Consider the following 13,267-nt stretch of genomic DNA (forward strand, 5'->3'; position numbering starts at 1 on the left):
GGAGTTTGAAGCAATGTCGTTTTGGTAGTCTACTTTCGCTTCGTTAGTTGAAAGTGGCAAACACTTGTATAGAAAGGTGTGGTGTTCTGTCGGACATGCCTACACAAATGTGCTCTTCAGGTTTGCTACTTCAACTAACGAAGCAAAAGCGGACTGCCAAAAGAACATTGCTACAAACTCCGTAAAGTTCTTTTACTTACCAGAAAAATGTTCTCCCGTATAACAGTTTCACGCGTAAACAGTTATAAATAAAACTGTAACCAGTGGGGTTTCAACACGGACCCCATCGGAACGTGGATCTAACGCTCTACCATCTCACCTACGCGAGATCTTTGAATCAATTGCTCACAGATAGGCTTTCCGTATACTCCGTAGTTCTGGTGTTACTTTCAATTACCGTTTACGCATGTTCTACTGGACGACTGCACACAGCGTGAACTAAATCGGAGTTTTGGTTGATACTCTATCGACAGACAGCGTTTGGTACCTATATGAGTGTCTGACATCTGGAGGTTTGGGTGCTATTGAAACTGCGTTCGCTCCTCCTTTGAAGTAATTCAACTTATCTTCTGGTCCATTTTTGTTACCAAGCAGACATTCGGCTGTTGTTTATCTGTAGTATCATGGCTTATTTTGTGTGGGCTGGAGGGCATTTGCATCTGCATCTACATGACTGGTTTGCTGGCACTGCACCACCTACAGACTATTCCCTATCGTTCCACTCTCGAACAGCGCGCAGGAGAAATGAACACTTAAATCTTTCCGTGTGTGCTTTGATTCCTCTTATTTTATTACGACGATCATTTCTCCCTGTGAACGTTGGGGTCAACATAATGTTTTCACATTCTCAGGAGAAAATGGGTGGCTGAAATTTTGTGAAACTATTTCGCCATAACGAGAAACGCCTTTGTTTTAATAATTGCTACCCCATCTCGCGTGTCATATCCCTGACATTCTCTCCCCTATTTCGCGATAATACAAGACGAGCTCCACTTCTTTGGACTTTCTCATGCCCTCCGTCAATCCTTTCTGGTAAGGATCCCATACCCCACAGTAATACCCGAGCAGAGGACGAACAAGCGTAGTATATGCAGTCTCCTTAGTGGAGATGTTGTTCTTCTAAGTGTTCTGCCAATAAAATGCAGTCTTTGGTTCGCCTTCCACACAAAATTATCTAATGTGATCGCTCCAGTTTAAGTTGTTCATAACTGTAATTGCTAGGTGTTTAGTTCATTTGAGAGACTTTAGATTTGTGTGATTCATTGTGTAACCGAAATTTAATGTATTCTTTTAGTATTCACGTGGATAACTTTAAACTTTTTCTTATTTAGAGTCAATTGCGCACCATACAGATATCTCGTCTAAATCATTTTTCAATTAGTTTTGATCTTCTGATGACTTTACTAGACAAGACGGTGAAAGACAGCATCATCTGCAAACAATTTTAGAGGTCTGCTCAGATTGTCTCCTAAATCGTTTATATAGATATGGAACAGCAGAGGTCCTATAACACTTCCTTGGGGAACGACAGAAATTACTTCTGTTTTACTCGATGACTTTCCATCGATTACTACTAACTGTGACTTTGACACGAAATCGTGAATCCAGTTGCATAACTCAGACGATACTCAGAAGGTAAGCAATTTGATACTGTATATGCAAACCATCAGTCAAAATAATGGGTCTCCACCAAGCACAGAAGGTGAAAATTATGACTACATCCTACATTTACATCTATACTCTGCAAACCATCTGATGGAGTGTGGCAGAGGACATTTCTATAGCAACGCCACTTCCCCACTTTACTGTTATCGCCGTGAATGATGTGCGGCAAGAATAATTGTTGGTAAGCCTCTATGCCAGTGATCGTCTAAGCTTTTTGCTCGAGAGCCAGTACTAACATTGAGGGACGACACCTCGGGACGCATATGTACCAATCTTATTATTAATTGTTAAGCTATACAAATCGGTAAGTTGCGAGCGTCCAGTAGATTAGTTGTGCTAAGGGCGCGATAAGTTGGCAGCTGGCCCCCATGCAGTGATCGTTAAAAATCGGTACCATTCAGACTACTTCATGTCAGCTGTTCCCTGTTTCAAATCGTTGCACCCTCAGCGACCCCAAAGTCGTAGCACAGCTTTGCCTAACTAAGTCTTGTGTTGTCTGTGTGAACGGATGGTTAATTGGTTAATAAAAGTAACTGTACTTACGTTTCAAACATTATTCAATATGACACACTATGACATGTGATTTGACTGTCGCCGGCCGCGGTGACCGAGCGGTTCTAGGCGCTTCAGTCCGGAACCGCGCGCCTGCTACGGTCGCAGGTTCTAATCCTGACTCGGGCATGGACGTGTGTGATGTCCTTAGGTTAGTTAGGTTTAAGTAGTTCTAAGTTCTAGGGGACTGGTGACCTCAGATGTTAAGTCCCATAGTGCTCAGAGCCATTTGAACTATTTGACTGTCAATGTTCTTCTACTTATTGCACTGTATTATAAGATCTTTAATGTAATTTCTTCGCTGCAAGTAACTACCACATTTGAAGATGATCGTCTTTGTAACACGCATTCAGAAATCCATGTTACTTCCGTCTCAAAATTCATACCATAGCAGCTGATCGCTACGAGACGCTCGCACACGTGAGTTATCGGTACTGGAAGACAAAGCAATAAACGTTTCCCGCTTACCACAACAGTGGCCGCGCTACTTGACCCATATACCCCTGAGTTAAGCGGCCAACTTTACTTTGCTCATGGACGAATTCATCAACGTCGATTAAAATTAAGCACATCTTAAAATCGTAACTGGCTGTGTAAGTATTTTTTGTTACTAAGCATGAAAACTACAGCTCTTAACGTTAATTGACGTTTTGGATTCGGCTGTTAGTTGTCAGATGCATATTGTTATAAAATATGGCTGAGAATCGCGGGCCACACGAATACTTGATTCGGACGCAAGCTGCCCGCGAGCCGCACTTTGTCGACCACTGCTCTATATGAACTCGAATTTATCTCATTTTTACTTGGCGTGCTGTTTCCACGAGATATACTTAAGATGAGGCAATACATTCGCTGACTCTCCTGGAGACTCTGAATTTAAACTGTAAACCATTTCGTGATGCACAAATGAGAATCTCCATGATACTTTCGCACTCAAACGAACCTGCGACGGAGCGCGCTCTTCCTGTTTGGATTTGCTCTGTTTCTTCTAGCTAACCTCTTTCGTGGACGGATAAAATTTGCTTGAGAATTCATTCAATGAGTCTTAGTCTGGCAACTGCCTTTCATGAGATCAGTGCCATGTGGTTATTTCTCTTGCCTGGTCTTCTCGGTTTTTGGATTATGTCTAGTATCAGACATGGTGACCAAAAAAAATACTGCAAGAACTCGAAATTTTATTCGAATAGACAAGGACGTTGATAAGCGTTTTGGAGTTCAATCTATCTGATAACATAATACACACTGAACACGCCCGAGACAATTTTTAAGCCGAAGTATGTGATTTTGTGTTGGTTCAGAGCATTACAAAATCGAGCACAACAGATAATGCTCAAATTGTAGTGTGTACAGAATATCTGTATTACGAAACAGCTGAAGACACCCGGTCGCCGTTGCAGGTTGCAGGTATCTAACGGCTTACAATGACACGAAAATTTTATTTTCAGTGCTTCATATAGTTATTAATGTTTGAAATTGGACTATTTCTTGAGGTAATGTAACTCGCGGCGCGCAGATTACCCACATTGTGTTCATCCATTAACCTTAATTACTTAATATAAAACTGCAGACCTTTTAGAAACTTTTCTCGCCAATATCCCCCACAAAATAATGAAAGGAAGAAAGGGTATCGCTTACAGTAAGCAGTCAAATGAAAACGAGACAGATGGAAAAAGTACTGTTTATTATTTCAAAAGGAATCACCATAGCTGTTAATACATTTATCCCACTGTGACACAAGACGTTCAGTGCCTCCATGAGGAAATGTTTGCGGTTGCCTACAGAACCATGATTGTATCCAGACATGCACCTGTTCGACAGAAACAAATCGACGCCCACCAATGTCTTTCTTCAGGGCACCAAAAATATGGAAATCATATGGTGAGAGATTGGGACTGTATGGAGGAAGTGTAAGGGCTTCCCAGCGAAACTTCTGCAGTAATCTTGGCAACATGTGGGCGGGTTCACAGGTGAACGTCTGGGTATAATCATGCTTCCGTTGGTAACCGCAAACATTTTTCCATGAAGGTACTAACTGTCTTGCCTCACAGTGGGATAAATGAAATAACATTTATGGCGATAACTGTTGAAGCAATAAGCATTTTATATACTTTACTTCCATCTATATTGTCTTCATTTGACTGCCTCCTATACAGTTCCACTGTTCATGCAGTAAAATTTCAGGATCAGGCATGATGTTTTAATTTATTACTTCTTTATTACTAACTCTATTCGCAACGCATTTTGCAGACAGTATCCACATATACCACTGAATGTACCTGCAACATTATATTATTGTACCATCTAAAGGCCGGCCGAAGTGGCCGAGCGGTTCTAGGCGCTGCAGTCTGGAACCGCGCGACCGCAACGGTCGCAGGTTCGAATCCTGCCTCGGGCATGGATGTGTGTGATGTCCTTACGTTAGGTTTAAGCAGTTCTAAGTTCTAGGGGACTGATGACCTCAGAAGTTAAGTCCCATAGTGCTCAGAGCCATTTGAACCATCTAAAGTTCACGAGCTCGATTCTGTAAAGAATTTGAGGTAGGGGGTTTCTGGTGAGCAACCAACCAAAAAGACATGGTACTTTAGATTTTCTTCAGGGCTCATTCATGATGTAACTTACATAACCCAGAGCATTAATCGTAAGAATAATCAAACTTAATGTACACTGAAGCGTCAAAGAAATTGGTATGGACAAGCGTATTCAAATGCAGATATATGTAAGTAGGCAGAATACGCCACTGCGGTTGGGAACGCCTATATACGACAACAACTATCTGGCGCAGTTGTTAGATAGGTTATTGCTGCTGCAATGGCAGGTTGTCAAGATTTAAGTGAGTTAGAACGTGGTGTTATAGTCGGCACACGAGCGAAGGGTAACAGCATCTCCGAGGTAGCGATGAAGTGGGGACTTTCCCGTACGACCATTTCATGATTGTACCGTGAAAATCAGGAATCCGGTAAAACATCAAGTCTCCGACATCGCTGCGGCCGGAAAAAGATCCTGCAAGAACGGGACCAATGACGACTGAAGAGAATCGTTCAACTTGACACAAGTGCAGCCCTTCCGCCTATTGCTGCAGATTTCAATGCTGGGCCATCAACAAGTGTCAGCGCGCGAACCATTCAACAAAACATCATCGATATGGACTTAAAATTTCGGAGGCGAAGGACTACTCGTGTGCTCTTGGTGACTGCACGATACAAAGCTTTATGCCTCACCTGGGCCCGTCAACACCGACATTGGACTGTTGATGATTGGAAACATGTTGCCTGGTCGGACTAGCCTCGTTTCAAATTGTATCGAGCGGATGGACGTGTACGGGTATGGAATCAATGGACCCTGCATGTCAGCAGGGTACTGTTCAAGCTGGTGGAGGCTCTGTAATGGTGTGGGGCGTGTGCAGTTGGAATGATACGGGACCGCTGCTATGTATAGATACGACTGTGACACGTGACACGTACGTAAGCGTCCTGTCTGATCACCTGCATACATTCATGTGAATTGTGCATTGCGACGGACTTGGGAAATTCCAGCAGCACAGTGCGACACTCCACACGTCCAGAATTGCTACAGAGTGGCTCCAGGTACACTCTTCTGAGTTTAAACACTTCCGCTGGCCACCTAACTCCCCAGACATGAACATTGTTGAGCACATGTGCTGAACGTGCTGTTCAGAAGAGATCTCCACCCCCTCGTACTCTCTGGATTTACGGACAGTCCTGGAGGATTCATGGTGTCAGTTCCATCCAGAACTACTTCAGACATTAGTCGAGTTCATGCCAGGTCGTGTTCCGGCACTTCTGCAGGTGTACCAGTTTCTTTGGCTCTTCAGTGTACCTCACAATACACTCGCATGTTTACATATGACATTTAGCGAATACATAAATAAATCAACAGAATAACGCATAAACGCACAGCTATCTAATAAATGACCTTGCTTCTAAAACTGAATCTAAATCAATCAATCAATACCTTCGACTACACTTACAGCACAGTTACTAGACGCTAAATAAATAGGTGATGCGAATACAAACATACAGAATTCACTGAGATACATCGGCCTGTCTGTACACTCTCGACGCTCTGGTCCGAATGATGAAAAATTTTTATGTAGTCAGCGTCTCTCTTGGTGCAGACAACGCCTACTTCGTCACCATTTTCTGTACCCTCACTATTTGCTTTTATTGATTTACATATGGGTGCTTCGGGTTCCTGTTAGTTACTGTGCCTTTGTGAGGATCAGTATGATTCAGTATATGATCAGTCGTAAGTTATTGCTTCAGAAGGCATATAAAATAAAATAACGAATTTTGAGGTCTAACTAGACTACCCCAGTGGTCAATGCTCACTGTCACATTACAGTGTATGTGGAAAGAACTCTAGGACGTTCAGGCCCTTGTAGGTAGAACTTGGATAACATCGTCACATACATTAAAGAATGCGCCTGACGACATCCAACAGAGGGAGCAGGCCGATCGAGTTGGAAAGAAAGGAGAGGGTTTCCTCTGTCAATCCTGTCTGGTACGAATCCCATACTGATGACCAATTTTCAAGTAGTGACCGACCTATAGTTTTGTAAGCCACTTCCTTTCTTGGTACGGACTACATTTCCTGAAGATTCTTCCAATGAATCTTGTCTAGCATATGCTTTTCCTGCGATTAGTTTTACGAGGTCGCTCTTCTTTAATTTGCTCCGTACGCACACTGCTAGATATTTTATGGAAATAACTCCTTCCAGTGATTGTGCAGCAATAATGTATTCATACAATAATGGTTCTTTCTATGTATGTATACGCAATAAGTTATATTCGTTTATCAAGACACAAAGGAATTAAAGATATTAGCTGCCAGTGGACATTGATTTAAATCAATGGGGAAAGTTGAAAATTTGTGCTAGCCGAGGATTCGAATTCGAAACAACGGACACCATATATATCATTAGGGCGAGGATGGCCAATGCTCCCTTGAGTGCAGATGCACACTGTGCTCGATATCTTGCGGGAATCGGAGAAATGCGGCGAACAATGAGAATAATGGGCAAGAGGCACTATATCAGTATTGTGTGGATAAGTTGAGTGTGTGGGAGGCGTACTAGGGTAATCAGTACAGTTGCGATGACGACGGTGACTGGATGCCGCAGTGGTCAGTGCATTTGCCTAATAAGCAGGAGACCCGGGTTCGAATCCCAGTCCAGCACAAGTTTTCAACTTTTCATATTGATTTAAACCAGTGCCAACTGGCAGCTTATGTCTTTTATTCCCTTGTGCCTTGATTGATAGTGGCTGCAGGATCACAATGATGGCTGTTCTTTTGGACTTGTCCGAAAGAAGAGACATCACATACATATTTATTGATTGGCGACTCCATGTTGTCTTGTGCACTACGACCAGATAACAGGTATACTTGAAAAAAGAGACAGCATTGGTCGTATATTTTTTACTATTGCAAAATCGATTTTCTGTCACTGAGTGGCCATCTTCAGTGCTATATTGTATAACTTAAATTGGGATGCACTGTTGTCACTAAGCTTACGGCAATCACATAGACTCCAGTCGATTTTGCAATAGTAAAAAATATACGACCAATGCTGTCTCTTTTTTCAAACATACATATTTGTTTACGTTGAGTGTCAGTTGACACTCCCGCACGAAATGTCGATCCTCTGCAGATTTTCTTGCAATTCGCTAAAATTTTCTAGCGTTGCGATTTCTCTCTATACAACAGTATCATTTACAAAAAGCCTCTTGGAACCTCACAATGTTGTCTGCTATATCATTAATATAAATTTTGAAACTTAATTGACCTGTAACACTACATCAGAAGGCTTCTCTCCACTTAGAATGACATGCTGTATTCTGTTTGCTGGAAACTATTCAATCCAATCACACAGTTGGTCTGTTAGGCAGGAACAAATGTTCGCAGAACACAATGTAGTGAAAGCAGCTTCTGTTTTATAAGATACAAAAACAAATATGGAATCATTTAGTCCACCCAGCTTTAAGGATGTGAGCAAAAAGCAGTCAGAATATAGTAACATATTCACAATACAGAGGAGGGAGTGCGATACATACACGAAGTAATCAGAAACACAACGCTGTAGAACCAAATTCTGTTTTGAAAGAAGTCAAAACAAATACTGAAGAACCGACAGCCCGCTTGCGGATTTTTTTTTTCTTTTATGATACTGTCGTAACCGGTTTTCGCCTTCGAAGACCATCTTCAGATGCTATGGGCGGCATTTGATGAACAAGTGAGTTGACAATGCATGAAAACTTGTTCATTAAAAGCCGTCCATAGCATCTGAAGATGACCTATGAAGGCCGAAACTGGTTATGATTGTATCATAAAGTGATTGTGTCGAAAATAGAAAATAATACCTTAAAAAGTCAAAGACTTTAAATCACCAAAAAAGAAAAACTGGAAATTTGTGGTAAGGTCTTATGGGACCAAACTGCAGTGGTCATCGGTCTCTAAGCTTACACACTACTTAACCTAACTTAAACTAACTTACGCTAAGGACAACACACACACCCATGCCTCCGACGGGGCGAGCCGCGTGGGCCGTAACAAAGCCCCTCAGACCGTTCGGCTACCACGCGCGTCCAAAAAAAAAAAAAAAACCGACATGATGTACTGATAAATGTGCAGCACTCCAAGTGGTCTGGTGGTAGCGAACCAAGGTTGTGTTAACGGAATCCCCTATACTAATTTCAGCACTGCTTCTCATAGCTCCATCGACAGCCTTCATACGGAACATGGCACGCCTCTTGCCGTTCCCGACAGCCACCCCACGAATGGTCAACTTTTCGTGGACAAGCCTAGTCAGTCTATAGTCTGTTTAAAATTACTTGATAGTGGACGTCTGTCACTTGGCGCTGCAGTGTTGCCACACCAGCAACCGCTGGGTTAAAGGCGATACGCAAACACGTATCGGATCTCTTCACAAGTGCTGACATGCTGTTGATGTAATGCGGAACAATGTTGGTAGCTGCTGCAATCAGGTATGGCGGGAACGCGAGATGCTCTGTCCACAGTTGATTTTAAATGACCAATGACTGAACGGCAGTAGACAAAGCATTTTGTAGCCCTAAATTTACACTCTGCATCCGAGAAAATGGCGGTCAGCAACCTGCGGCAGAACTATTAATCACGCTCGCTTTGCTCACGGCGATTAAAGTTGATCTGTACGAGCAAACTCAAGACAGAACAAAATTAAGTTTCAGCGCTAAAAGTGGACTGCAACTTCTCGCTTTTGCTACGTGAGCTCACGCGATATACACCGATGGGCAGTCCTGGATGGAACTCTTTCACATGTTATAGGCGACACGAGCAGATTCCAAAAGAAAGAATAATGATAGGAAGAAAAATAAGAGCAAATTAAGTCAGTACGACGATGAAAATGATGCAACAAAAGACTAAAAATACAAAAATTAGATAGAGAACAATTAATTGAAAATTATAATTTCAGTCATTTTGGTACAGATTTAAAAAAGAATAAAAACATTACTATCTGGTGATACTCGCACCCGCATCCTTTTGCACCTAGACTGAGACTCTAACAACCCTACCACAACAAAGATCAAAAATTAATTATGATTTGTAGTGTTGCTCACGCTGCTGAATATTGCATTTTCGGGCAACAACAAAGTTATATTATGTGGCTGGTGTCATTAGAGCACAGTTAATAAAGTCATTTCATGAAATAATGGATAAACTAGGCCACTCATCTTTTCGTGTTTCCCACGCTGGTCTCGTTGTAAACTCATGGCTCAATCGTCGAAAATCTAGGTAGTGATGATTCCAAGCTCGGATGCAAAGAGGCTAGGTGTTATTCAGCGATATTCAAAAGTTTTATAGATGTGTTTCATAAACCATTCTTGAAGATTAAACTTTCGCAAGTTAGCACAATGGTGATGTAAAAAAGTAATCAGCACTCCGAATTTAAGTTACACTTCTTTTTTATTACTTTTGTTGGAATCTCACCTAACTCACAAAACATCACTTCACAATATAAAACATACTTGAAAATATCTTCCTCACTGTTAAAGTTTACATTTTATAAACTGACTACAATTTGCGTATTTTCAACATGACGACCAAGACTTGACTGTCTAACAACCGCTTACGCGCCCAAAAATCAGTTACAAGTACGACAAAGATCATAGTGACAAAAGAAAGAATACATATAAGAATAATATCATTGCAACATAAACATATCGATGTATCAAAGTACCTCTACATTAATGAAATCAAATCTAAATGTTGTCTCAGAAATATGTTAACTACTTTACAGAAACACAGTAGAATATTGCTGGTATCGAGAGGTTGAGGTGAGGTGCCGTAATGGTTACGTAATTCAAGTACCATTACAAGAATTACCACTGCTCCACGGAGAACCTTAAAATTATGTTCTTATATTGATCTATCTACAGAACCACTTGCAACGATCATTTTCTGCCGTCAAAAAGTTCGGTTTTGCACCATGTTGTATGAAGTTTACCTACTGTAGGCCGATCTCTGTGATAACTGAATATGAATCGCGTCTTATGCGAAAGGATCCAATAGTCTTTGGCTAGTGGTGTGTAACAAATGTGCATAGCTCATTACCATCGTTTTGTGTATGTGTGTGTGTGTGTGTGTGTGTGTGTGTGTGTGTGTGTCTGTGTGTGTGTGTGTGTGTGTGAGAGGGAGAGAGAGTGAGAGAGAGAGAGAGAGAGAGAGAGAGAGAGAGAGAGAGAGTGAGAGTGAGAGTGAGAGATGACACGCGGAATAAAAGGGCCGGACTCTGGATTCGAGATCAAACTACAACAAGAACAAAAGGCAGACAAGGCATTAGAAGTTAACTGATCATTTGTTGTGGCAGTTTGGCAACGGCGAACCATTCAGCCGTGGTTGAGCGCTCTGATTGGAGGAAGACACTTCCAACATGTGAAGTGTCAACTATCAAGTAATTTAAATCAGACTATAGCCAACATCGTCAAAAGCTTTCTCCCCCGAATAATAGGGAGCGTCCTGCACCTGCAAGTGAACATGCGTGCCCACACGCACACGCACGCACACGCACATGCACACACACACATATACATGGTGTTGTTTGACGTGCAGGTGGCTGTGAACGAGAAAGCTTGGCGAGCGTGGTACGATAAGGAGGCACCCGAGGAGGAGGTGATGCCAGACGGTTACGAGTCGCTGGACGTGTTCCGGCGGCTGATGCTGGTGCGCGCGTGGTGCCCGGACCGCACGCTGGCGCAGTCGCGCAAGTACGTGGCTGCATCACTGGGGCAGCGCTACGCGGACCCGGTGGTGACGGTGATGGAGCCGATGCTGGAGGAGTCTCGCGCGCTCACGCCGCTGGTGTGCCTGCTGAGCATGGGCAGTGACCCCACGCCGCTCATCGAGGGGCTGGCCCGCCGCCTCGAGGTGCCTTGCAGTGCCATCTCCATGGGGCAGGGCCAGGAGGTGCACGCCAGGAAGCTGCTCACCGCCAGCATGCAGCAGGTCACACCTCACTAGCCCTCGTGCACTGCCCTTGCTTTTCTTCACGCTGTTACCCGTCGCAGTACTAAGGGGGGAGGGGTATACTTTATGCCTACCTTTCGAAAATACCGTAATCTAGTCAGTTACTTTATATTTCAAGATTATGAAAAAATGTATTATTTTTAATGATTTCTTCTACCAGATTCCATATATGATTTAATTTTTTCGTTAAACTTAACCAAAAATGAAATTCTCGGTAGCAGACGCCATTTTCCTCCGTGAATGCATTCAGTATTTCCATGTTCAGTGCGTTACTTACACATCAGCATCTCCTTAAAATGTACGATGACAGTAAAAGTCAACATTAATGAACGAAATTTGCTTTTTTTAAGTTTTTGTGGTAATCATAAGGTCCACATTACACGTTATTGATAGTCAGTTGATACTGCTGAGAGTGTGCTAAAAGAATTTTCAGAGTCTGAAACCTACTTGCACATCAGTACCTCTTACACTGAAGCGCCAAAGAAACTAGTATAGGCATGCGCATTCAAATACATAGATACGTGAACAGGCAGAATATGGCTCTGCGGTCGGCAACGCCTGTATAAGACAAGTGTCTGGTGCAGTTAGATCGTTTACTGCTGCTACAATGGCAGGTTGTCAAGATTTAAGTGAGTTTGAACGTGGTGTTATAGTCGATGCATGAGCGATGCGACACAGCATCTCTGAGGTAGCTATGAGGTGGGGACTTTCCCATATGACCATGTCACGAGTGTACCGTAAATATCAGGAATCCGGTAAAACATCAAATCTCCGACATCGCCGCGGCCGGAAAAAGGTCCTGCAAGAACGGGATCAACGACGACTGAAGAGAATTGTTCACCGTGCAATTCTCCTGCAAACTTCTGCAGATTTCAATGCTGGGCCATCAACAAGTGTCAGCGCACAAACCATTCAATGAAACATCATCGATATGGGCTTTCGGAGACTAAGGCCCACTCGTGTGCCCTTGATGACTGCACGACATAAAGCTTTACGCCTTGTGTGGGCCCGTCAACACCTACATTGGACTGTTGATGACTGGAAACATGTTGCCTGGTCGGACGAGTCTCGTTTTAAATTGTATCGAGCCGATGGACGTGTACAGGTATGGAGACAACCTCATGAATCCATGGACCCTGCATGTCAACAGGCGACTATTCAAGCTGGTGGAGGCTCTAAAATGGTGTGGAGTGATATGGTACACCTGATACGTCTAAATACGAATCTGACAGGTGACACGTACATAAGCATCCTGTCTGTTCACCTGCATCCATTCATATCCATTCGGCATTCCGACGGACTTGGGCAATTCCAGCAGGACAATGCGACACTCCACACGTCCAGAATTGCTACAGAGTGGCTCCAGGTACACTTTTCTGAGTTTAAACACTTCTGCTGGCCACCAAGCTCCCCATCGATTACTGAGCATATCTGGGTTACCTAGCAATGTGCTATTCAGAAGAGATCTCCACGCCTTCGTACTTTTACCGAATTATGGACAGCCCTGCAGGATACATGGTGTCAATTCCCT

General features: G+C 43.0%; 1 protein-coding gene across 1 annotated transcript in view; it reads left to right on the forward strand.

Annotated features, from left to right (window-relative positions):
- Window positions 1-13,267, forward strand: part of LOC126235215 (dynein axonemal heavy chain 8-like) — a 570,318-nt gene that overhangs the window by 421,321 nt on the left and 135,730 nt on the right. Inside the window, exon 37 of the mRNA XM_049943945.1 lies at window positions 11,323-11,715. Within this exon, the coding sequence (XP_049799902.1) occupies window positions 11,323-11,715 (393 nt within the window). The remainder of the gene's footprint in view (window positions 1-11,322; window positions 11,716-13,267) is intronic.

The sequence above is a fragment of the Schistocerca nitens genome, chromosome 2, assembly GCF_023898315.1.
Source record: "Schistocerca nitens isolate TAMUIC-IGC-003100 chromosome 2, iqSchNite1.1, whole genome shotgun sequence".
Classification (NCBI taxonomy): Eukaryota; Metazoa; Arthropoda; class Insecta; order Orthoptera; family Acrididae; genus Schistocerca; species Schistocerca nitens.